A 27167-nucleotide genomic window follows, 5' to 3' on the forward strand; every position below is an offset into this window, starting at 1 on the left:
ATTTAAGAAATATTTTGTTTTGTACATGAAGCAAGTACAACAATAATAATTTTATCAAAGCGCTTCTATAATGAACTTTTTTTGTTAGAAGATAAATATAGAAATGCATCAAATTACATTTTGTCTGTTTTTGGGACGAAAGTAGATTAGAGGGGATCCAACTTCGGGGTCTCCCACGGGACGGCGGAGACCACGGGTAGCCGTAATCGTGTGCGGAGTGTTTATGGGCTAAAGCATGAAACCCGCCATTACTATCAACCTAGCACCTGCGTCTATTCGTTTGCAGATTTCAACCTTTTACTTTTTGAATATATATAATTTTTTATTTCTCAACAGGGAACAATATGTTCAGATTAACAGAGAGTTCTTTGCTACACAAAAATAACTCCCGATGTGGGGACCGAAAGACAAAGAAGGTTCATATAAGGGGATAAGGTCCGTTGCAAGCATTTGAATTTGATTGCGGTCTCTCACCACAACGATGCCAAAGACTGACAAATCGTCGTGAAGTTGCTACTGCAATATTTAACGCCCGTTGACTATAAATCTAGCAGATATCAGATAAAAAGAGGCAACGTGGTTGATCAACGCGACTTGCTGGACTTTGTTTTTGTTCTCCATGACAAGGAAATTTGCAAAAGCTTCATATCTAACCATTTCCGTTAAGAACATTCACGTAACTACGAAAAAAATTTCAACAACATATTTAACATGCAACAACATAAGTCAGAACGATAAAAAGCACTGTGGTGCTGAATAGCTTAACCATATGCCTGCAAAAATGTGTATTAAAAGCGATGAGCCTCACAAACCACTTCAACATTCCAGATATACCATGTACTTTTAAAAGTAGGCTTGTCATCTGCACATTTCAAACCACTATCCTAACAACATTGCGAAAAATATTCTGATAGGAACGTGTTTTTGTGGCTAGCTTTTGACATTCTCATCATACTATCGTCAACTCGAGTAGTTAATGCATTCAATACTTGTCAACATTTTAGGCCAGCTTATATGGTAGAACAATTTTGAGGTTGTATATTCGCGGAGAAGTAAAATCGAGGAATATAAAATGAAAAAGAGGACTATAAGAAAATGCTTAATGGTTTCGACATCAATAATAATAATGATTGCATATATCAATTGAAAACTGCAGAGGGTTCCAAATTTTTAATAATAGGGACTGAAAGTAGCGTTCAAACCGTTAGATCAGACGCTTAAAAAACAGGCGGTAAATGTCATCTCCTTATCTAACATATTAAATGAAGGCAAAAACAATATGACCACTCATTCGAGTAGAATTGCAATTAAAAAAAAAAAATTAACGCCATCCATGATTACATGCACATACACACACACTCACTTACCTCACCTTTGCGAATCCTCCTATTCTTCTACTTTATAAACGTCATAATGGACATGCATTTTTTTTTATTTATTATTATGTATTTATTTATTTATTTTTTAAGCCTAGTATAAAATAAAATATATATTTTTTAGTTTAAATTGATTTTATTAATTCCTCTTCTTAACACATTTATTACTTGATGTAATGTTCTTCTTCCTTCCCTTCCTCGCATGGCGCTTTCTTTGCTAAATTGCTGCACTTGCATCCTTTTCGAGGTCCGACAGAAGCAAGGCTCGAAAAAAATGCATTTCAGAGTGTTAACTTCTTTTTTCTTTGATTTATTCTTTTCAAAACTGTCATTAAAGACGATATCTTGATGTTCATATAACACATTTAAAACCTTTGTAAAATACTCACAGATTTAGGTCTATATTCGTATATGGGAATCAAATTTTTTATTTTTTTTTATATATATATAAGTATATAAAATTTTCGTTTTGCAAACTACACTTTCTGTTGTTAACAGAAAATTCCGTAGTTATGCCTTTGGCTTACTTCAGAGGCCTTTCCTTAAACACTTCCCTCTCTTGTAAAAGCTGGTATTTTTTTAACTAGAAAAAGTTAATTAATTTCTCCGTTCAAAGATTCTTGACTTAATCGAGATTCTGCATCAGACTGTCACTTTGCTCACAATTGCCGACCCTATTAATTTACCTCGTCCGTATTCCTTCTTGTCCCGATGATCACAAAAAAAAAAAAAATATGTCACTTGCTTATGCAAAAGCTGCTATACAGATGGACTTTGGACTTTGTTCTCTTCCCATACGTCTCTCTTTAAATGAGCGGAGGACTATGGAAAGAAATTTTGACTAACGGAATTCCTTTATTATACTTAATACTACTCATTTTGTAAAGAGCAGAGAAAAAGCCAGCCGACAGAAATCCTTGACCCGTAGATGCAAGAGATATTCGTATATTTTCAAATTATTTACAAGAACTTATATTTAAAATGCTTCCGGTTTCGTTCGGTTGAATATCAACTCTACCAACTCTATATATTCTTTTTTTACAGCACTTTATTGCGATATTTTTGCTATGAACATTTGTTCTGCTAAATGTTGGTGAATCGTTATAAATGCGTATTTGTATTTTCATTTTTGAGAATTTGGTTACTTAGAAAATCGACTAGTTCTGAAGTGTGATTTCCATAACAATATCTTCTAGTTACTACGCTTTACCGATTTATTCCAAACACCCATTATTCTGCTGCCCCTGACGGTCGGTTATCTTAAAAACTAATTGTATTAATACTTTTTGACTTTTTGCAGAGAGATTATATTGCTAAGTATACATCTTGATGCTCCAAACTTATAAACCCAGGATGACTTATCTCATAATTCCCCCTTATTAAGTGTGTCGTGCAATATTGATAAAAGTTTCCAACAAGCATACAAACAGGGTTAAATATAAAAACTAAATACAAAAAATTTATGCAAAAGTAAAAATGCTTTCGCCAGGCAATCAAAATGTCTACGTCCTAGGCAATAAACGTATCCGGACTATGGAAGCCTTCGCGCTTCTAATGGCCTTCAAGATAATTAGGCTTATAGAGTTTGGAAATTAAACCTCTGAAAAGAAAAGAAACTATCGGGAAAGCCACCTCATTGTTTTAGGTTTACGGATTCAATGACAAAATCTCGTTAAAATTTCTCATTTACTAAGACTGATACGCATATCAGCATGGTATATCTTTCCATTTTTTGCAGGTAGTATCGGATCATCTATAGAATACACATGTAAATGGTTTTTATCTGGTTGTATCCGGTTTAGTTTAAAACTAACAAGTAAGCTTATGTTATATTTTTAGTGCGTCATTCAACCATTTAACCGATTTTCAATACCAATTTGCGTGTAAGAACTTAAAACCGTTTTGCTATGTTGGTGCGTTCAAACAAATAAACGCTCTGAATGCACAAGTTTCCAAAAATCGTTTTCGAAATCGAAGTCTCAAAAGTATTTAAATCAAGATACAGTTGAAATAAAACTCTTCAGATTTTGAAAGAAAAACTTTATAAACAAAACATGTCTTTATCTTAATTACTTAAAATTTGGTATTAAAAAAGGTTTATACTACGTCAAATATGAGACAGAAAAAGTGAAACTTTACTTAACCACTGTGGCTATATCAAGAGCTGCAAAACAATTAAATTAATATCTCGTAAATCCTTAATCATTCATTTTTCCGCGAGTGTACCGTTTTAACAAATTTTTTTTTGATACTTCGAAAATTGTGCCTTCGTAGTTAACTTTAAATGTAACTTCACACCCTTGAAGAAAATTACTTTCTATTTATCCGACATTTACACTCCAAGTGCAAACAAAATGAGATCATATGCTGAAACTGTTGTTTGTGTTTTTGTGAAGCATAATTTCATTTTGCACGAAGAAAAGAAGTCAAATTTCCATTTTGTTTGCCCAGATTTAGAATATTTTGCAAATATGTAGTGTTGGTAGATTGTCTGTAAAAGGATATATTAGAAGGGTATTAGTGGAAGACGAGCAAGTGTGTTGAATATTCGCAAGGACAAGGCCAGAAGAAACAAGAAAAGGTTGTAATCACAACTTATTACAAGCGATTTATAAATAAATCTCCTAAGAGTTGTAAACAAATGTTGCATTAAACTAAAAAACCTAATTTAGTGATATGAAATAAAAATCAAAAGGAGCTGGATAGAAACGTATATTTGCAAAAGTACATTTTATGTAACAACATATTTATATTCAGGATAAAAAATGTCCAAAATGTCAACGCACTACATAAAAACATAAAACAACTAAAAATTACCGTCGGCCTTTTATTTCACCACAATATGTAAAACGTAACAATATGTTTTAACGCGTAGAGCTGGGTCAGCACTTTGTTTTGCCTGACTAGTTCAATTACATTTACAAAAAAAATCTGTTAAGAGCACTATCGATGTGACATCAAATAACAGTTCTATTGCATGTCTCTGTTGTTTGGCAGTCCGTTAGTCTATGTTTATATACCTGCCGTTGGGTCACCATTCGTTATTATACTCACGCACACACTCGCTTACTTACCCTATCATCACGAACCCTCTCTTCATCGATTCAATAAACAGTGCTATAGATATATTTTTATTTATATTTATTTCTTCAGTAAAATGAAGTTTGTAACTGATAACGTATAATTATATTATTATATCCAAAAATACATTCTTATCAATGTTACCATCAAATGCTACAACACTCCTCATAATTGTCTTTCAGTTTATTTTTCACGAAAAATTATGTTTTTGTGATGTTTAGAGCAAATAATACCTAATATTAAATACAAAACAATTGTTATTTCAAGATCATCACAGGTGTAGAGCGAGAAAAACCAATAACATAATGACGGTTGTAATAATTGTTTATGTTATAATGCAGCACAAATTGAGTCTCCTTCAAACAAAACCAAAGTTTTTTTGTTAAATTGTAATCATCAGCGAACGTAACACAAAGGTTCTCCAAATTTTGGTTTTTATTACACGTCTATGAACGCATATGAGGCGTTGCACATAATTGTAATTTTATTTATTTAATTGTAAGTTAGCATGTGAACTATTTCAACTATATATATATTTTTTTTTATTTAGTTTCTTCTACGTTCATTGTCTATATAGTTACATTCTTGTTCGAGGCACAGGGAATGAAAATTAAATTTTTGCGTTTTGCTAATTAATAAATTGCTATTGTCATGGTAACAAAAAAGGCATACCATTTGCTTCTGCAGGCGGATACGCTATACAGGCGGATTTCGGACTTTGTTCTTTTTTCATAATTGTTTATTTAAATTGCGCTATTGTGTGAACGGAGAATTATGAAAAGAAGCACTGATTAACGAAGTTCCGTTACATATGAAACATTACTCTCTTGTAAAGAACAAAGGAAAAGTCGACCGTCCGAACATCTATGTACCCAGACGTTGCAATGTAACAAAAGTTTTGTGAAGAAGTCAAACATGCAATTCAATATACGTCCCAATTCAATTCATAAAAGAAAATGAGCATAGCAAGAATAAAAGCGTACATAACAAAGAAATGATAATTTTTTATGAGAATTCTTTTATGTGATGGTGTCCGAAAAACGATCTGCTAAAAATTTGATGCAATTAACCTTTATATCAGAGCAATCGTACGGGCCACTTTTCATCATAAAATATTAAAAATTAGGAGTTTTTGTCTAATAAAAGCTTATTTTCCATAAGAACCCCTGGAAAACGAATGAAACAAGTTGCCAACTGTAGGTATATAAGTAGGGTTTTTGTCGCGCTTTGCTGTGGAATAAAACTATGGTCCGATGGTCTTATGGTTCTGCAAAAGGTATACTAACTGCCTGTGACCAGGCCGTAACTAATTCACCGCGCAAATGTTTCTAGATGAGGTCTGTGGCTGGCAATGGACCCAAATCATTAATGTAAGACGAACATAAAAGGGCCAAGCGAATGTTTATTGCTTCTATTACTGCTGCTAAGGGTTTGATACAATGGTGTTGCTTTTCCTTCTATTGTTGGGATTGGCATTATTGTTACTGTTGTTGAACCCGCCATTTGTATTGCCGATGTTCTTGTAGTTATTGCTATTGTCGTTATTGTGTTTTCACTGATACCACCACTTTCGTTGTTATTGATTGTTACTCTTGACTTGCTGCCGTTGTCGTTGTGGACGTTGATGCTCGTCTGCTATTGCTGTTATTTTTAACGGTTTTTGCTATTATTATAGCCTTTATTATGGCAGTAAGCTGATAACTTTACTTATACGAACGACGTCTATATCTATTATATGATTGTCAACGACGATCAATCAAATAGCAAAAGGGTTTTTCCGCAACAAATGCTTACAACCATGTTTGAGTGGCTTGAGTAACCTACTGAAATACTATTGGGAGAAGACAGCGAATATAAGGGTAAAGATATAAATATAAATAAATTAAATGATTTGTTCACACTAGCAACACGTAACTGTTGGGAACACTTTCTCCCCGTTGAAACTGGACATCAACTGGGCCATCTAAGCGAACAAGTAGTAGAATGTTATTAAATCTTAGCACATACCGCTCTGTCAATGGTGGTATATATTTGCCAGAAAGGAATCTTATTGAGTGTAGCGTTAAAGCAACAAAAAGTTCTCGTTGGGAAACTTATGTTGAATAATGGATAAAACTGCAAATACAGCACTTAATTTGCCAAGTTCTGACTTTTAATTTATAACAAAATGGTTCATAAATATTACTTCCGGTTCCGCTAGGCTATGAACGGTCACGGGCAAGTTATCCATGATATGTTTAATAAACACATCGAATATATTTAGAGATTATGACAAAAATAGTCTTTATTTATTTGTTCCACTTATACAAGAACATCAACTAAAAATTTTGACAGTCCAGTTCAATTGACTCGTAAAGTAAATCGTAAATTAATTAATATTAAAACTTAGTATTAGTACAATAAAGCAAATAAGAAGGAAAAAAAAGAAAAACAGAAAAAAAGCATATACACAACTAGCATAGAGCCACACCCACAACAGGTACAGAACCAAATTGCAACTGAACCCCTAAGCTATCGCAAACGTGCATAAGCTTGACAACCGATAATAAATAACAACAATTCATTTTCGAATCGTAACGACCTTTTAAAGTTAAGAACTAGTTTAAGTACGACATAGGTAGATTACGCGCTTACTTTAATGGACTTTAAAGAGTCCGATAATGAGAATAAGCGATAGACATCATTTAGGTTCTTACAAACTACTCTGCGCTCATAATTATATTTACTTTGACTAAGCTTAATTAAGGTAAAGTGCCTAGACAAGCGGTTGGAGACATTAAAGCTTATTTCACCAAGCAACGCAGGCGAGTCAATAGCACCATTTATTACTTTGATTACGAAGGAAACGCCAAGAACAAATCTATGTTTTTCAAGAGACGGTAAGGGCAACAGAAGCAACCTGTTTTCATAGGAAGAAAGAGAGGTAATCAGATCCCAACCCAAATCCCTAAGGGCAAACAGCAAGAATTGCTTTTGAGGTAGACCACACAACAGAGGCATACCCAAGTATAGGTCTAACCATACACATGCGTTTTAGTAATGTAAAGATCATCAAGCTCTTTGAACCACCTCTTTATAAAATCAAGCGCGGACCTAGCTTTGCTTACCGAGAGCTCAATGTTCAAGTTAAAACGTAATCTATGGTCAAATAGAACGCCTAAGTCTATGAACGTATCGACGCCCTCCAACTTATGCGAATCAATGCGATACTGAGTAATGAATGACTTTCTTCTTGGGAAAGAAAGCTTCTGACATATATTTAGATTTAGTTTCAGAAGATTCAAAGAGCACCATGCAACCAAATTATTCAAATCACTTTGAAGCTGATGTGATTGCGATTCTAGAAAGGAAGAAGAAAACAGTTTCACATCATCAGCGCACATTAAGATCTGACTGGAATTAATCACTGATGAGAGATCATTAATGTATAAACAAAAAAAAAGGGGCCGAGGTGATGAAGTTAAACAGAACCCTGAGAGATCTATTGTGCATTTCACTAAATAGAAAGGGAAGCCAGAGGCTTGGAATTTAAAGATAAGTAAGTTATGGTTAACCAAATCAAAGGCTTTGCTTAAATCAGTGTATATTACATCTGTCCGAGAGCCATTAGAAAAAGCCTTGAAAACATGACAAGTAAAGTCTAGAAAATTGGTTACCGTAGATCGCCCTTTCCGAAAGCCATGCTGGTGTGAAGAAATATACGAATTAAGGGCAAATACCAAATGCTGAGTCACAATTCGTTCAAACAGCTTAGGCAAGACACTCAACTTGGCTATGCTTCTGTAGTTCTCAACAAGTTGTCTACTTCCACTTTTATGAATGGGAATAAGGAAACCAAGGGAAAAACACTTAAATTCAAAGACCGGTTAAAAATCTTAGAGATAACACCATATAACTCCACAGCGCAAGATTTAAATACACATGATGGAATTCCATCAGGTCCTGGCGCACAACTATATTTTAGAGAGCTCAAGCCTTTAAAAACATCTACTTCAGCAATTAGGAATTGGAACCAACTTAGTTATAGGGTGTGAGTAGTTTGCAGATAAATCGGAATTAGCAGTCGAAAAGTTTCGACGGAAGTACTCAGCGAACAGATTTGAGATTTCAAGATCATCCGAGGAATCAGACCCAATAATAGAAACATGCGAGGGATGTGTGCAAATTTTTCTTTTTGAGTTAGCAAATTAAATAACGTATTTAGGATTAGCACACAGAGAGGATCTAATGAACTGAAGGTATCTACAATAATAATGGTGGTTGAGGGAGTTAAATCTATGCCATGTCACGGAGTAAGCGAAATAGTCAAGAGCAGAGCCAATTTTCAAATATTTTTTGAATAGCGTGTTTTTTCTGTTCTTGTAATATTTAATTGTTCTATTAAACCACCGGGGATACCTGCTTCGAGCTCGGCACTGCTTGATCGGAACAGATGCAGGAATAGCTAGATTTAATGTATTGTAGAACGATGGCGATAAGCTTTCAATACTTCCAGTTGAGAAATTAAACCTTATATGTGAAAGGTGATATTTTAGCAATACAATATTGATTTTATGAAAATCGTAATATTTATTTGAAAAAGTTGGATTTGGAACATTAAAACAGTTTTACGAACCACCATGTTGGTGATGAAAGGAAATACACATTGCTGGATGATAAGGATCCTCAGGTAACCTAAAAAGTGGACAGCGATTAAACTAATCTCAGGGAAATTGGCAAAGCAGGTAGACTGCTTGATCGGGATCGGGTTGTATAAAACTAAATTATGATCAAATAATTCGCTAAAGAACACGACAGCTCTATCAGATGTTGAAAAAGGAATCAAACAGCCAGATTTATCACTGTTACACCAAGTGACTTGAGGCAAATTGAAGTCTCCCAACGCAACTACCAAATCGGAGGGTTACGACTGCTTGGCCACTTCACAAATGAGGGCGGCCTGTTTCCGATATACAGAGTTATAAGAATTTGGGGGAATACAGGAGCAGGTTATAAATGGTTGTTTATTAAGTATTTTCATTCGAATGGCGATAAATTCAACGTCAAGAGTAGTAGGAAATTCATTTGATTTAGACGGAAATGATGAAGATATGGCAATTAACACACCACCACCAATGCGATCCAATCTATCATTTCTGAAAAGCTGGAAAGAATTGTAGAAAAGTTCAGACGAATGTAGATCAGGTTTCAGTGAAGGCCCAATAGGAGAACTCCGTGCCTACTGAATTTACGAAGGTAGAATGAATTTTTGAATTTAGACCCCTAACATTTCGATAAATGAGAGATAGTGAGCCTGAAGAAATATTTAGTTTTTTGAAGGCGACAGGACTACTGGCTTAGTATTACGGGGACGATCGCGAGAGATAAATTCCTTTATTAAGGGTCGAACTGGCCACCATGGTTTGTCTAATGTTCTCAGTCGGAGCTAGAATTTTAAAAAAAGCGATTGCTCTAGATTGAGGCGGAGCCAATTTAAAAATACTCGCTTTAGTTTGACTGATGGGACCATCACCGCCAGATAACTTTTTATTTTATCCATAGATGTATCGGGTGCCATTCTTGACACAAATATTGCTTTTCTGGGAGGAATTGTCGTCAAGCAAATGTCATTACTACTAGGAGCAGTAGGGTTCACGACTGGGGAGTTTTGAGTTCGGGAGAATATAGATGGGGTTACCAATGGGGCAGTTTATGTGACATGCCCAGTTTGGTGAACACCGTTCACACTCGAACAACCGGGGGGAGAGGATGATTTATATTGCTCATTATTAGTTTTAGGCGATGACGCCTGCGTTGAGTGAGTGATGCCACTAGGAGGCGATACACTTACCACTTCAGCACAGCTTAAACCAGACGGAATTACCGGCTTATTTGTAACTCTCTTGTTACAGACCGAATCAGTCATATCAGGAAGGCTGACATTCTTTGGGGACATTATGGAAGCGCTAACTTGCACCAACGAATCGCACTTAGGAGGAATTAGAGGTGACGTCCCACACGCTGCGCTACGAGTTGTGATATTACTAGCTTGGGAAGAAGAGGAATGCTCAATAAAACGACACTCATCAAACATAGTCTTAATAATCCGAAACTTTCCCACAAGGAGCCGAGATTTTCACTCAATTCAGAGAAACTATTTCTCGTCTCCGTGAACAATTTGTAGAAGTCTATGACCCGCTTCCTACAGTCAGGACACGACCATCGCAATTCCTTCGGGGGGTCAACGACTGCATCAGCAGCACGGCCGATAATACCGGCACACTTTGCATGGCCAAAGCGATCGCAAAGCCAACACGAAACGAACCTTTCAGATTCCGGGCCCGTTTTCGCTCGACAAGGTGTATGTAAACACCCCATGTCCAGTGTAAAAGACAGAAGTGGGTTATGAAGAACAGACAGAACAAATTGCAAAAATTCCTCAACACAAAAATTTATCAACCAATTTGAGCAAAACTTCTCTGTTACGTTGACACTGTAACAGGAGATCAAAGGCAAAACAAACTACAAACACCAAAAAAATAAACAGAGAAAAAGTGTGAAAAAAAAACAAAAAAAAAAAAGATTTATATCAGAGCTCAAATTTATGTTTGCACAAATCCACTGAATCAAAGTGTAAAGAAAAAATACTTCTTTTACTTTCAATTCACTTCCGCGCGACAGTGTTGCCAAACTGTTTAGAGCTTCAATGACCCAATATTGCTGCCGAATTGCCGAAAGACGATACTCTGTCATTGCCTACAAGGACTTCCAATGAAAAAGCATTGCTAAGTCTTTAGAATCGAAAGCTAAACTTAGGTTCTCAAGACTAGACTAAAAAAAAGACATTGAGCAATTGATTAATCTTAATTTTTAGCCTACAGCATAAGCACCAAGTCCTATACAGAAAATGGTCACCGATGAGTTTTTTGCTTTTAGGTGGAATTGATTGAATAAGGGGCAAGTCATGAAATTTAACTAAGATGCTAGATGCTAAGATGGAACGACAACCTCCAGAGGAAAGCTTTTTTGTTTTTACGTCAAAAATTAGATGATTTCCACTTGGATAATATGTGGTGCAACATGCAATATATTTCGTGCACAAATCAATTTTTCAATGATTATGTTATCTCCAAAAAGGAGTAGGTTAGCTTATCACAAAGGTCGTGCGATATAACATCATTGCAATTTTCGATTTGCAATTATGCTAAATCGTTGGGTTGCTCCAACTCTCAATGACATTATCTTACTAGATTATTCGCGTTATTGGTAAAATAAGGGCGGATTTATGTGATGGTAAAGGGCTACAAATTGGTGCTGCCAAATTAAATAGTTACGGAAATCCAGTTAGTCTAAAACAAGAATGAGCTTATATCTAAAATAAATAAAACTGTTGTGACTATTTTACTTTTATTTCAAATTAAAGGTATAACACAAGATAGATATAATAACATGAAGGTTTGGTTAACGTTATTTTGACTTTTTTACATGATTTTGTCTATTGTTGAGGTTGAGGTGGAATAATGGATGAGAACGACATATCGGAGAGGAGAAATTGACGTTAGTAAATTACACACCAAGGGCGTAGAAATGAAAGCATATAAAAAGCCTTGGCAAAGCAATTTAAGCAGCAGTGGATATCCTTTTTAAGAGAAACACACTTGGACGCTTTCACTACAGTACTCTTTTATTTGCAATCAATTTATTTAAGGGTAGGAGTATTTACATTCTACTTTGGCAATATTTTTAACTTCTCAACTCTAATATTCTTTTTCGTCTGACCCTGCCTTCCGCAATTAGTCTATTTATATACATTTTTACAAGCATACTACTATTACCTAAATTCATGGCTTAATTTTTAATCCGTTAACCTGCTTTTCCGCTAATCGTTTTCGTCGGCCGGCAGCTGCATGACGCACCGCGATTGTGAACTTGGGTTTTCCCTCTCTAGGGAATTTATTATTTCGGAAAATCAATTAATTGGAATGAACTGGATTTGGAATTACCGTAACAATATTAATGTGTAATAATTTAAATTTTTATTCCTACTCCATAATGTATTACCTTAGTTATCTAAACATTATTCAATACATTATGTTAAAACTAGAAGTTTAAAAAAGCCTGTTTATTCCTCTATACTTTTTTTTTAAATCTGTCGGAAACGATTCCTTTATTTCGTAATACGAATGCACACATACGTTTACTATCACATGGAGTTGCAACTAAAATGACCATTGCACTGTATATTAGAAGTTGTATTGGATGAAATGCCAATATTTCAATTCGGCTCATTTATTTATTTATGTATTTTTATATACAGAATTCAGCTGCAGTACAACTTCAGTTGAATCACACAATTATTAAAGTTATAGGCTTAATTTAATTAAGTAGAAGAAATTTTAAAACTACGAAATTAATACGTATAATAAAAATAAACTAAAAAAAAGGCCTACATCAACCTATTCGTTGATAGGCACCAATTAAACAATTAAATGGTGATAACATAAAGCTTAGCAGAAATCTAGCAACATTGCCTAGTATGTTGGCGGACAGTAGCTCGATTATAACAATTTAAAATTAGCTTAAAGACGACGTCGGCAATACACAGGTATTAAATAAAGTAGTTTCAATGGAAACTACGGAATCCAACATAGTTGAAAAGAGATAAACCTTATTTAAATTTTCACACAGTACTCTAAATGGGTTGAAAAGTGTATAGTGTAACTTTTAATGGCTAAATTTTATGAAAAGAAAATTTCTTGACATGCAGATAGAAATATTAAAATTGATCCCATTTAACAAAACAAGCAAATCAACGACACTATTTATCAACTTTATCAAGAAGGTAGTGCACAAAACCATTCTACATTTTTTGCTTGACAGCATAGATACTTATTGTCATACGGTGGTCGGGGGAGTCGTGTATCACAAACTATGTTTCTTAGCGCAAAGAGCAGAAACTGCTCTTGCAAAAATTCAAACAGAAAAGATTCTATTAACTTGGCCACGATATGAAGATGACCATGCAGTTGAGGTAATACAGATAGTAATAACCCTTTTCGTTACATACGAGTCATCAAAGTCACTCCACTAGCGTCCAATAAAGAATAACATCAATCTAGGTTTATTCAAAGATTGTGCCACAAGTAAAAGAGTCCACATCCTCCAAACGGTGTGAATCAAGAAATTATTCCGTTAAGAAGTAGTTTCGTCCTAAAAATGTCAGCTTTTTACATTTATTTTGTGTTATTATCAAAGAATTAAATGAGCACTAATACACTAAACTATGTAAATCAGCTTGAAGGAGACATTACTAAAGGGCGAAAATAGTTCGACGGCAGCTGTGTACATAAGAATAGGAGAAAATTTATTTGGTGATGAAAGATCATTAACATATGGCATAAATAAATTAGTGCCAAATCGACTAGCTTGAATAACCTTTGAGGTGACGGACATCTTGTCGCACCGAAATGATTTCAAAGGCACCTTCAGGAATATGCCATCGACGTAGGGAGGTGACCAATTAACTAAATTAGAGTGTGAAGTTATATTTAAATATAACGACCAAAGGCACAAAGCAAGCACTTTTACAAAGCTTTGTTTAGCCGTTAATAGAATTCTGCTACGCGAAGTCTCGGAGGGATTTAAGTCAAAATATAGTTAAAATAGAACTTTTCGAGAAGGTGTTCACAAAATGTTTCAGAGGAAATATTTCTTTATTTAAATTAAATGATATTTGAAAAAAAAAAAAAATTTGTACACACTGTGAAAAAATGAAAGTAGCATAGCCTGAATCGTCTATTAAAAAGCTTTCCAACGATGTGCATATAATATATTAAGTTTTGTTCCAAGAATTTTTTTCTGAGACTTGGAAAATTGCCTTACTTAATATAGGCAAATCTTAACTAATTAACGTAACGAGGTGGTTTGTTCGTAATATTTTATTAAAATATTCTGGAAACGTTCTATTTTTACTATATTTTGTCTTAATTCTCATAACACACTCCAACACAAACATAAATATGAATTTAACGAGCAAACTCAACTACCCTTTCGCTTAAGATGTGTTTAAAGAGCTCTGTTAAGAATGAAAACATGGTTGGACGTGGAAACCTTCTTCAAGAAATTTGGGAAACTCAAAATATTATAAATTAATGAATCTATATGGAAATATCTTTTACCCAAGCTACACAAATTCAAATTCGTCTTACCAGAACTATTTTTACTAAATTTTTAATATTTTGTAGTTTAGCATATACCGACTATGGGAAAACGGTTGAATTCGAGACTCCAACTTGTGTGAATCAATGAAAATCTCCTTATTTTCTTTCGAAAAAAATATAGAAAGTCGGATTGGAAGGACGTTTTTATGGCGCAGTGGTTTGTGATTCTTCACCTTGGGCTGCTCAGCCATATCGTGATATTGATTTCTTTATTGGTGTCTCTTAAGCTGTTGCCTCTGTCACTAACTCGTATGCCCATGATTATATAAATTCAGTTTTACTATGCACATTGTTTTGAAAGTCAGTCAGTTTTCCTTGGTTTTTAGTGTAATAAGCGTTTTTTGTCGACATGACATTTCGTTATTACAATCATTTAGCAAATGTGTCTAGTCCTTCTAATCTATTCCGTAAGCTTTGTCTATGTTTATTTCTACTAGTAAAAGTCGTTCGAAGATATAGCGTTCATAATTTGGCTCAATTCGTTTAGCTAAATCTAACCCCGCTACTAAATTAGACGGAGCAGATGAAAAAAGAATATCACACAATCACAGAAATGAACACCCGAAGTACATCCTCTCTATATTTTTCATTAATTGACGATGCTAAAACTCTAACATACGCCATTATCCTTTTATTTGTTAACAATGAAAGTTTTCTGTCAACTTCGTCCTGAGCCATAGTCACGATGATTGATGTATTACTTCTACTAGATGTCCCTAATGCAATTTTTTCTCTTAAGCTTAATTCTTGCTTTTTGCCCTTGGAAGTTTGGGCGCTGGTCGCTTTTCATCATCATGAAAATAGGTTGACTCTGTTATCCTGACCGTCACTGGAGAAACGTAGATTCATTCTTTGTGTCTCCTTCTTAATTAAGTTAATTAACGATACTATTGATTCGTGCATGTTACTTGGTGAGATAAGTTTTAATGTCTCTAACCTCTTTTCTAGGCACTTTATATTCTTTAAGCTGAGGCAGGTTCAACTGATTCAATATTGATAATGATTATGAATTGTGTGTGGCTCAAGAAACGAAAACTAGTCATTTGTGTTTAGCGTTTTAAATACGCATGGATCGTACAAAGAGTTTATCAAAAAGTTGACAACGCTTCTGGATTATTGACAGCGACATACCCTTCTACAGAGTGAATGTAAAATAGGATTTTTAAAATTGACAAAAAAGAATTGGAAGTTCTTGCAAGAAGGTTGCCATTGCAAACTGACTAAATCGGCCAAATTCTCATTCAAGGTAAAATCCCAGTTGCACGTTCTACAAAATGGAAAATAAAGTATTAATCCTGACTGTCTGTTGGTAAAACTTGGCATAGTCGACTTCTCGTCTAGAAGGACAATTATATTAAAGCATCTTATTTATCTCTAAACTGCATTCAATAGAAGTTTATGGAGAGCATTATTACTTGAGAACTTTATAAAAAACACCCCAATTCAGCAATGTATTGTAAAATTTGTGTTGCCTTGTTTACTTAGGCAAAGACAACGTATACAAGACATAATGACGACGGTAGACGACGGTAATAAAAACTAGTCCCGAAGGTTGAAAGGCTTTTTATTTGCTTCTGAGTACTTCCAATTTTCCTCTTTAGCATTTCTTTAAATTCAAACTGAAATCAATAGATGCTTTCGCATTTTTCCTTGATCCTCATACAACATACGTAAACATGTGAAACGTGATTTACTTTCTGTTATGTTGTTTGATCGTACCGTTGGTGTCAATTCCAAATTTAATGAATATTCGTGTTTTTCAATTAAGAAAATTGGATTAATTACTCACGATTTAAAAAAAAAAACAAATACATATATCCCTTAGATGTACGTGCTGTGGTATGAAATTTAAGTAACTTTTCAAAATCAAAAAAAAAAAAAAATCCTCTGACTAAAATTGCAATAAACACATCTAAATGTATGAAAATTTTTTTGAAGAAAAGCGGCGCCTAATTATATTAAACCACTTTTTATAATTTATTAATTCATTTAATTAGTTTTATACTAAACTTCAAATAAGTGTAATGGACCTTTAAAAAAAACATATCGTGCACCTTGAGGATACTCTTCGAGTAACGGTTTTGCTTTTTCGCACATTTGAGTTTTAAGCTCTTTGCTTAAATTATCGTGTAATTTTGTCCATTTCGTCATTTCTTAATGAACATTAGCTACAATTAAAACAGATACCAACGGAGTATTGTTGTGCATATGACGTTTACTATTAAAAAAACCACACCATTGGTTTCCAATAAGTTTGCACATATACAAATGTTTCAGTCTTTAGGTGTGTTATTTATTCATTTTAATTTAAATCGTCAAACCTCAAAAATGTTCCTTTAGCAGGAGCTGGTTTTCGTGTTAAATAATTTAATATACATATGTATATTTACACATACGGATTTTCAACTAATAAAAACACAAAGCTGTAATTAATCATTTTTCTATTCCAAAATTTTACAAAAATTTTCTGAACAAACAAATTTTTTAAAACCATAATTTCTTTTCCTTAAAATAAATTCAATATTTTCTCTAGTTTCTCCTCTTCAATTTTTTCCCATCTCAAAAGTGCAACTTACACGTTGTTATGGTATGGTGTATATGATTTGCATAAATCGCTCACATTATTTTATTTATATCAACTATTAATTTTTTGTATTATCGTTCTTTTGCTTATAGATTTTAATATATTCCCATTTTTATTTATATATTGAAAGTAAAAAGCTTTTCTTTAACATAAATACACATCTATTTACATATTTTTTTTATTTACATGCAGATTTATCACAACATAGAGATACCTTGATATTAAAATTTCACATAGCCTTTATAAGAAATTATTAATGGTATGGTAATAGTTTTCTTCTTAATATTATAAATATTTACGTATAAATTATTTCGCGCAAACTCTCGCGGCAAGAAATTTACAAACTGTCGCGTTCAAAATTCTAAATAGCTCATTTGAAGAGAAAAAGGTGACTGAAAAAATCTTAAGAACGTTTAGATTTATATTCACGTAAGCAATTGTTAAAAATAACAAGTAAGAAAATGATATTCGGTTACGACCGAATCTTCTATACCCCTCACCATTGGACACAAAATTGAAAGAAGAGAAAAAGATAAATTTGCATATTCCACAATATTGGCTGGCCTGACTGATTTTTGATATTCTTGTAGAATAATTTTCTGAAAATTCACAGCGTGTTTCTGTAAGCAAACAAGCTGAAAAGCAAAGCTACACTTTGTTTTGGTTATATAGATTTGTGGGCATTGTAGGCGTGTTTTTTTACCCGATTGGGCCATTTTCAAATTTGTACGAATTGTCTTCTTTTTTGTGAACGTGGGAAGATAGATACTATAAAGTTGGACAGATGGGCTGCTTCCGTGATTTCCCAAATTGAAACTGGCCAAGAATTTATATAATGTCAATTTTTTCCATTTTTATACATGCTATAGTTTATGAGTAATAAGCAAACAACTAACCTTTTACTCCTTTTAAAAAACAGAGGCGGTCTCAGTTTCTTTGATATAATAGGCGTGTCCTTCGACCGATTTGGCCCATTGTCAATACCAACCTGGATGGAGGAACTTCCAAACTATCCAGTTTTGAGTCGATAGCTTTGCTTTTACGTCCAAAATTTGGTGCTGATCAAAAATATGTACACTTTGTGGGGTTTTTGAAGCTTTTTTCTAGGCATTGCAAACGTTTAACAAAGTGGATATACCCGTCATCCTTTGGTGATGCGTATAAGTAGAATAGTTTATAATGAAGGAAATCGCCTCTCAGAGAATGCAAAACATAAATATAAATAACCGTGCCAGACAAACGATAGCAACGAAAGAGTATTTGAATTAATCTCTGAGAGTAAAACCAAATTTTACAATAGCAGTGTCAGCAATAACTGAATAAATAATACCAAGTAAAGAAATTCCTCTCGGCAAATTCAGAAAATTTGGCCATGATAGAAAATCAGAGACAACGAGATACGTAGATAGGCCAACATTTTGTTCAAAGTTGAAAATAGGAGATTATTAGGGACTTTTTGTGTATCTTATTTAGCAACCAATTGTATTCTTGCACTGTCATTATATGCGTGGGCGAAGAGTCGCCTAATGGTTTCTTGGTAAGACTTCGTTCGCATTCGCATGTAAATGCGTATGTACGAAAAACGACCAAAGATGTTCGTAGTAACCATAATATTTATCTTTATCTAATTCACTTATTTTATCTATATATTTATTAATTTTATATGCTTACACATCTATTCTTGGCATATTTTATCCAATTTTCTATATTGCGCATGAGTTACGGAATCAATATATGTTATATCATTGACCGCCTGAGTGGCAGAAAGCCAAGAATCTCGACTGGCAACTCACTCATCCTGCCGAATCCTGTTCGGTGTAATGTCTGTTGTAAATATTCTCTTTGCCGCAAAAATAAAGCTATCGACTTCAAATTGGCAGAAGCATTGGAAATTCTTGCACGCAAGTTGGTAATGAAAATCGGCCAAATAGCTGTAAAGACTCGCCCGCAACACCACGTAAACTAAGAACACTTTTGCTTTTTAAATGAAGTAAAAAATTTGACTTTTTGCACATTACTCATAAACTACTACTTTGATCGCGTATCCTATGGGCGATGTTGTAGCATTTGTGCACAAGAATGAAAAAAAACTGACCAGGCATATCCAAAATTATTGTGCATCAAAAATTTAAATGTTTTTTTAATAACTTTATAACGCGTAGAAACAAGCTTCATAAAATCCATAAAGTATGCAAATTTTTGGCCAGTCCCGAGCAAATTTAATTTTCCTACTTGTTAATAATAAAAAAATGCCTTAATGCCTTAAAGCATTTGGCAAGCATAAAATTTATAAATCATAAATTCTTTAAAATAAACGATGAAACGAAAGCAAATTATGTCTGCTGCGCACTTATTTTGATACAATAGTCCATATTCACTTAAAACCACAGCATTGTACGTTTTCTTGCTTTGCAAACGTCTCAAAGAATATGACATCATATGAAGAAACTATTAACAGAGTCTTTGCCCAAACAAATTTTGAGAATTAAAGAGCAAGGATACAAACGAATGCTAATTTACAAATTAAATTCTTTTAATGGGTCTGACTCCTCGGATGATCTTGAAATCTCAAATCTGTTCGCTGAGTACTTCCGTCGAAACTTTTCGACTGCTAATTCCGATTTATCCGCAAACTACCCACACCCTATAACTAAGTTGTTTTCAATTCCTAATTGCTGAAGATGATGTTTTTAAAGGCTTGAGCTCTCTAAAATATAGTTGTGCGCCAGGACCTGATGGAATTCCATCATGTGTATTTAAATCTTGCGCTGTGGAGTTATATGGTGTTATCTCTAAGATTTTTAATCGGTCTTTGAATTTAGGTGTTTTCCCTTGGTTTCCTTATTCTCATTCACAAAAGTGGAAGTAGACAACTTGTTGAGAAATACAGAGACATAGCCATGTTGAGTGTCTTGCCTAAGCTGTTTGAACGAATTGTGACTCAGCATTTGGTATTTACCATTAATTCGTATATTTCTTCACACTAGCATGGCTTTCGGAAAGAAAGATCTACGGTCATCAACTTGTTAGAGTTTACCTGTCATGTTTTCAAGGCTTTTTCTAGTGGCTCTCGCACAGATGTTATTTACACTGATTTAAGCAAAGAGTTTGATTTGGTTAACCCTAACTTACTTATCTTTAAATTCCCGTTCTATTTAGTGAAATGGACAAGCTCTTATCTGGACAATAGGTCCTTCAGGGTTCTGTTTAACTTTATCACCTCGGATGAATTCCCCGTGACGTCTGGCGTACCTCAAGGCAGCCACTTAGGTCCCATTTTATTTAGTCCCTACATTAATGATCTCTCATCTGTGATTAATTCTAGTGAGATCTTAATGTACGCTGATGATGTGAAACTGTGTTCTTCCTGCTCTTTAGATTCGCAATCATATCACCTTCAAACTGACTTGAATAATTTGGTTGCATGGTGCTCTTTGAATCTTCTGAAACTAAATCTAAATAAATGTAAGAAGAAGAAAGTCATTCATTACTCAGTAACTCATTGATTCGCATAAGTTGGAGGGCGTCGATACGTTCTTAGATTTAGGCGTTCTATTTGACCATAGATTTACCGTTTTAATTTGCATATCGAGCTCTCGTTAAGCAAAGCTAGGTCTGCGCTTGGTTTTATAAAGAGGTGGTTCAAAGCGCTTGATGATCCTTACATTACTAAAAGGCTGTACATCTGTTTGGTTAGACCTATACTTGGGTATGCCTCTGTTGTGTGGTCTACCTCAAAAGCAATTCTTGCTGTTTGCCCTTAGGGATTTGGGTTGGGATCTGATTACCTCTCTTTCCCCCTATGAAAACAGGTTGCTTCTGTTGTCCTTACCGTCTCTTGAAAAACATTTGTTCTTGGCGTTTCCTTCGTAATCAAAGTAATAAATGGTTCTATTGACTCGCCTGCGTTGCTTGGTGAAATAAGCGTTAATGTCCCCAAGCGCTTGTCTAGGCACTTTACCTTAATTAAGCTTAGTCAAAGTAAATATAATTATGAGCGCAGAGTAGTTTGTAAGAACCTAAATGATGTCTATCGCTTATTCTCATTATCGGACTCTTTAAAGTCCATTAAAGCAAGCGCGTAATTTACCTATGTCGTACTTAAACTTGTTCTTAACTTTAAAAGGTCGTTACGATTCGAAAATGAATTGTTGTTATTTATTATCGGTTGTCAAGCTTATGCACGTTTGCGATGGTTTAGGGGTTGTGGGTGTGGCTCTATGGTAGTTGTGTACATGCTTTCTTCTTTTTTTTCCTTCTTATTTGTTTTATTGTACTTATGCGAAGTTTTAATATTAATTAATTTAAGATTTACCTTAAGAATCAATTGAACTCGACTGTCAAAATTTTTAGTTGAGTTTCTTGTATAAGTGGAATAAATAAATAAACAAATAAATAACAGCGTTATCCATATCAAAGCGTTATCTATATCAAGAGTCCCTGCCATTCTCCTAATCTCAATTTTGAATAAAATATTGGAACATCTATGTACATCGTTGTGCCTGGTATTTCGTTCTCTTTGAGTAAATGCACTCGCTTCATGCTCCAAGTTATTAATTATTTGCTTTGCGCATTCACGTTTAAACTGGTTTAAAAATATGAGTGTCTACAACTGGCCCGGAACGGAATATTTAGCGTTTGTTGATAAACACCCAATCCAGAGCAGTTGAAAAAGCTGTGGGAGGAACTGGCTGGAAATTTAAACTCGATAACAAGCCCCATCATAAATAAACAAAACTGGAAAAATGTAAGTATAAGAAACTGTACAAACAGTATAATTTCTATTGTCCTACACCAAATGTGGGATACATTTAGTTAGCGCGGACACCGAGGACTGGAGATTGACCTATCTTTCATTACCCCGATCCATTCAGAATCACTTTTTGAATCGTGTTAAACTTATCTATCCATCTGTCTGTTCGCCTGTCTGTTTAGTTTTCTTACGTTTAACTTACAGCCAGCAATTGTTGAAATGTTCTGATCTGATGAAATCTGGCACATCGGCGTGTTTCGACCCAAACAACGGCGCTATTGAAAGCGGCTCGAATCGGAACACTTTTCCAATAACTTGCCGTGTTAGACTGTCTTTAAAAGATATTGTACGAATCACTCCAGGGTGGTGTGTAGTATGTACTGGGCCATTATAATTTTTATTTGTTTTAAATAGTGTAGAGATGCCAGGCCCGCAAGGGTGAAATCTTGCCGCACTTTAAAAAATTATAATAAAATGGCAAGGTTTAATAAAGGAACTTTAGCGACATTTGGAGCAATTGCTGTTAAGGTTCCGCCAAGTGTCCCATCTATTAACGTGGAAGATCTCATAGCGGTAAAATGTTATTTGTATTTTGTTTTCATTTTTAATAAGTATTTAATTATCCTTCGTAGTGCGTCAAGGATGCTATGGAACCGATGAACAATTGGTCAAAAACTAATACCATGCAAGAACGATTGCACACCACCCTAGAAATAGATAAAATGAAACAAGAGATAAAGGATACGGCTTTAGAGTGAAATAACACATCACAGATACATCACATGCATAACATAAATAGCATCAAAAAGGAATTTGTAATTCTGTAAAAAAACTGGCAACACTTATTAAAGAAAGAAATGACCGCGAACAAAAATTTTGGGAGGAACACCTGAAAGTACAACAAGAATTGGTAGAAGCTACCTTACCAAAGTTCTAGGCAAAACAAAATGAAATATTATAAAGGAGGAGGAACAAAGGATTAAAGGAGGAAATTCTAGAGGAATATCCATGAGCCAGGTATGGAGGACTTAGAAATATTGTAAATCCAATGAAACGCTAATGCTATCTTTAATTGACTTTAGCCATATGATTTGGTAGTGGGAGTGCGCTTAAGTAATTGCATTGTCACTTTAAAGCGCTTACAAAAATGCAATTATATGCAATGCTGAAAGAACGAAGCAAAAATCGTTTAGAACACTTAACATATGCCCATATAGACATCTCATAAATATAGGCGTTTCATAAAAACCGGTCTACACTAGAGTCCAAGGAATTGTTGGAAGATAATTTAGAGCAATTGTTAAAATGTAGAGAATTAAATCGTCAACTGGCTGACGGTTGTATGCCTTCAAAAATTAAGGAACGAATTTTGGCAATAAATTCACGTACCGACCAACAATAGTTAAAAATAAAGACATTTAATTTCGATTTAATAAACAACAAGGACTACCTTGGCCCAAATATTGGATATCGATTATCTTGAGCACGTAGATGTGTTAGGTATCTGATAATATATTGAAGCAAATAATTATTTCATTTTGATGAAAATACTTGGTGAACATTAAAATCCCACTTGCACGTTCTACAAAATGGAAAATAAAGTATTAATCCTGACTGTCTGTTGGTAAAATCCATTCCACTTCTGCTCAATTAAAAGGTATTGAGAACAATATTTCCGAATTTAAATATTTTTGAAAACTTAGTACCCTTATGGGTTGGCTCATCACTATTTGCGAATATGATAGAAGAGCATGTTTGCTTACTTGAAGGATTTTAACGGACGAAGAAGAGACAAGGAAAAGGGCAAACTCAGAATCTGGACTAAATAGTTGGAGGAGTTGTCTTGGCATATTTTACGATTTCGAGAATTTGAATCGCAAATGTTTAGACGAACGCTTCTTTTAAAAGCTACCCGGAATCCCTGGAGCATAATTACTAAACTACACCACAATCGCAATATGCGGAGGTAAAATCAAAACGCTTTGTCATATCGCTTTTATTGTGAAATGACCAAATTAATCGAGCGGCGAAGTTTTCCGCTTCGGCTTCTGCATTTCTAATTAAGGACGATATCATGGAAAATCGTCACATAACGAATGCGTACTTTTTCACTCAGCAACAATTTAAAAAAACCCCGGGACTGGATCCATTCGATTCTTTGGATTGCCCTGAATGCGTATCCACCAATCGAAAGATTATTTTCATAATGTAATTGTTATAATAACAAATAGCAAAATAAGCCAATTTAGAAAGTCTGTACCAAGCAATCACGATAATCTATTAGAAGCGTTTCCACATTTCATATAATATTATCGCTACACGCGAAATAAACTTAGAAATCATATTCAAGAATATTTCTTAACGTAGTTACTCATGTAGCTTAAGTTTAAATCCTTATTCGAATAGAGTAAATTCATATTGACGAAAAGTCAATTTTCATGAGAATGCCATTTTCAAATGGCTTACTGTGTTTATATTAAGATTAGGACATATTTTAAAGAAAATTGTTAACGAATATAAAGGATATACCTTTTTTACTATAATATTATTATTTTATAATAATAATAATAAATTATAATATTAATGTATTTATATATTATTCAACAGATTTTATATATAAATTTTGCTTTGTTTGCAATGTTCTTATAATAATAATGTATCATTTTTATAATTTCTTTTCTTTTGAAATGAGTATGTATCGATAGTACCACAAAGTATATATATTCTGTGGTAGTGGAGCTAGATTTTGCTAGTTGCAATAGAAATTTGGTAAATTGTTTATTATGCATTACGTTCTTGATATTCGAAAAGAATTGAGTTTATGTAAATGGACATCACATTGTTCAAGTATTTGTATAAAAATTTGGCCACATACGAGAATAAGCGTATAAAAATTAGGCCACATACGAGAATAAGCGTATATATTCTCAATAATTCGAAAAAGGTGAGAATAAGCGTCCAATGAATTTATAGATAAATCGAAATCGGTCTTAGAGTTTTATCGTGCCTATTGCAACTATACTACAACAAATTGCAACTTTAATACGACGCAATCAGGACATCATTTGTGTAACGTTCAAAATTTAAGTTTTTTACCTTTTATTGTGTTGGAGCAATTAGATATCAGCAAATAAGAAAATAAATGCACTTACCGCAGTAAAGGTGTAGTTCTGTTGAAAACTATTGTAGTTGTATGAGTAGATTAATAGGTTTTTCCTTGTTTTTGGAATGCTGCCTTTCGGAATTTGAATGGATCTGAAAGAAAGAAAAGAGAAAAGCAATAAGTAATAAATAATAAATCGAAATAAATTCACTTCACTAAGAAAAATGTATAAATAGTCGATTTAATGGCTTACATTTGCTGTTCTATGAATATTAATAACTATTTAGGATATATACATTTCTTTTCTTCTTTTAAATCCAAAATTTTAATCGATAGAATTTCTTATTTGTTCTTGTTAAGTTTTCTAAATTTTTCAGAATTTCTTATTTGTTTTAAATAAACGAAATGTACGCACTTTCCTTCAATTGTTTCACTTGGGTTGTGTTTTTCAATTTTTCAGAATTTCTGAAACGTATAAAAAGTTGTCACCAAACTGAAAGTAAGCGTCTACGATTCGCAATAATTCGAAACATGTGAGAATAAGTGTCCACATTTGTTTACACTTCTCAATAATTGAAAATGTGTTTGTATAAAAATTGCTAACATCTAAAAGTAAGCGTTTCTTATTTTTAAATAATTTGTATAAAAATTGCCAAATGTTTTCATACCATGCCAATAGGTTTCAAGATAAGGCGCTATATAAAGGAACAAAGCATCCAATTTTATCAAAAACCACACGAATATAACGGTGAATACAAAAATAAAAGGTCATTATTAATTAAATTTGGGGATCAGTAGAAAACATAACGATATTCATAACGTCTGTGCTTTATTGTTTAGACTTCACTTTTTATTATATTTATAATAATAAACTTATAAGCTAAAGTTACGAGCATAAATAAGTTTAGGGAATAAAAAAAAAAAAGTTTATAAATTCAAATAAATCTGAATAATTAATGAATCATTCAAAGTATTTAGTTTAAAATGATTAATTAACAAATCGTTTGGCGCTTGTTGAGTAAAACATTAATTACTAGACATGTCCCTGACGCTTTCCTAGCATTTTCATCATTGTTATCATTAATCAATCAAAATAAGTCTTCAGAATCGCTGAAAACTTCTATTTCTGTAGTCGTTTATGCGCACACAATGAATGAATGATGAAGGTTTGTACAAGTTATCCGCTTCTTTGTAATATAGGAGAACTCTTAGTAACGGCAGCGACATATTTGCGACATATTTGCGACATATTATCGCCCTAGCATAAGCTTTCTTAGTAAAACATGCATTGAATTTGGAAGCACTCTTCTCTTAAAGGAGCACGAGGGTAGCTTTTTATTCAATCAGTTTTCGCTAATCGACGCACCAATAGTTCGTTCCGATGGACATTTGTAGCTATGACCCAGGTTATGTTATGTTTTCAATTTACCATCTCACGAGCTTCCTCCACAGAATATTCGACTACATCAATTATCTCATCCACAGTTCCACCGCCAAGAAACTTTTTCTGATCGTCAGTCACTTCACAATAATACATAATCTGTTTAGAGCCTTGCGTACCCACCCCAGATCTATATATGAATATAATTGATTTTGACACAATAATGAAGATTAGTTGATTTTACCTGTAAGACTTCCTGTACCTGTAGATCAACTTCTTCAAGATCCTCCTCCAATATCTCTTCACGGGCAATTTCGCCTCTTGACTTATTTTTATCCACAATGCCAGCACACATTTCAATAGTAATACCCAAATTTATTGGAAATTTATGAATAAGTCAGCACACTGGCATAGCAGCAATTTTTATTTATTTATGTTTTTTTTATGGATTATGTATGCATGTTATGTATCATTATTATGTATATTTAGCGGGGTTTTTATTTATTACGTACAAGTCTTGCAACTCTGTCGCGCGGTATAGTCGTATATATTTTGTTTCGGCAATTAATATTTTAAGTTTTTGTTGAATTTCGTGGCTATTCTGCCTTATAGTGTGTGAATTTATAATATACTTTGAGAAGAAAGTGAGTGAATTCAAAGTAAAAGAAATATTTTTCCTTTACGCTTTGA

At 33.8% G+C, this 27167-nt stretch overlaps 2 protein-coding genes and 1 long non-coding RNA gene across 5 annotated transcripts in view; 1 reads left to right on the forward strand and 2 right to left on the reverse strand.

Moving 5' to 3' along the window:
* The window catches only part of LOC119640678, an 83129-nt gene extending 65790 nt beyond the window's left edge, over positions 1-17339 (reverse strand). Inside the window, exon 1 of the mRNA XM_038038869.1 lies at positions 17233-17339. The gene's annotated coding sequence lies outside the window, so the exon portion shown is untranslated. The remainder of the gene's footprint in view (positions 1-17232) is intronic.
* A 4282-nt stretch (positions 17340-21621) lies between these two features.
* LOC119640682 lies at positions 21622-24386 on the forward strand. 3 transcript variants are annotated; one of them, XR_005247701.1, is made up of 4 exons: positions 21622-21987; positions 22198-22566; positions 22626-23010; positions 23076-24386. It is a non-coding gene; the product is annotated as an uncharacterized LOC119640682 (long non-coding RNA). The 3 variants fall into 3 exon arrangements; XR_005247702.1 differs by having other exon boundaries at positions 22408-22566; XR_005247700.1 differs by lacking the exon at positions 21622-21987 and having other exon boundaries at positions 22003-22566.
* A 2130-nt stretch (positions 24387-26516) lies between these two features.
* On the reverse strand, positions 26517-26862 carry LOC119640679 (uridine diphosphate glucose pyrophosphatase NUDT14-like; the record flags this gene model as incomplete). The annotated part of the gene is made up of 2 exons (XM_038038870.1): positions 26517-26673; positions 26714-26862. Coding segments are annotated over 2 exons (306 nt in total), but the record flags the coding sequence as incomplete, so codon positions are not given.
* Positions 26863-27167: the final 305 nt, after the last annotated feature.

The sequence above is a fragment of the Glossina fuscipes genome, unplaced genomic scaffold, assembly GCF_014805625.2.
Source record: "Glossina fuscipes isolate IAEA_lab_2018 unplaced genomic scaffold, Yale_Gfus_2 122, whole genome shotgun sequence".
Classification (NCBI taxonomy): Eukaryota; Metazoa; Arthropoda; class Insecta; order Diptera; family Glossinidae; genus Glossina; species Glossina fuscipes.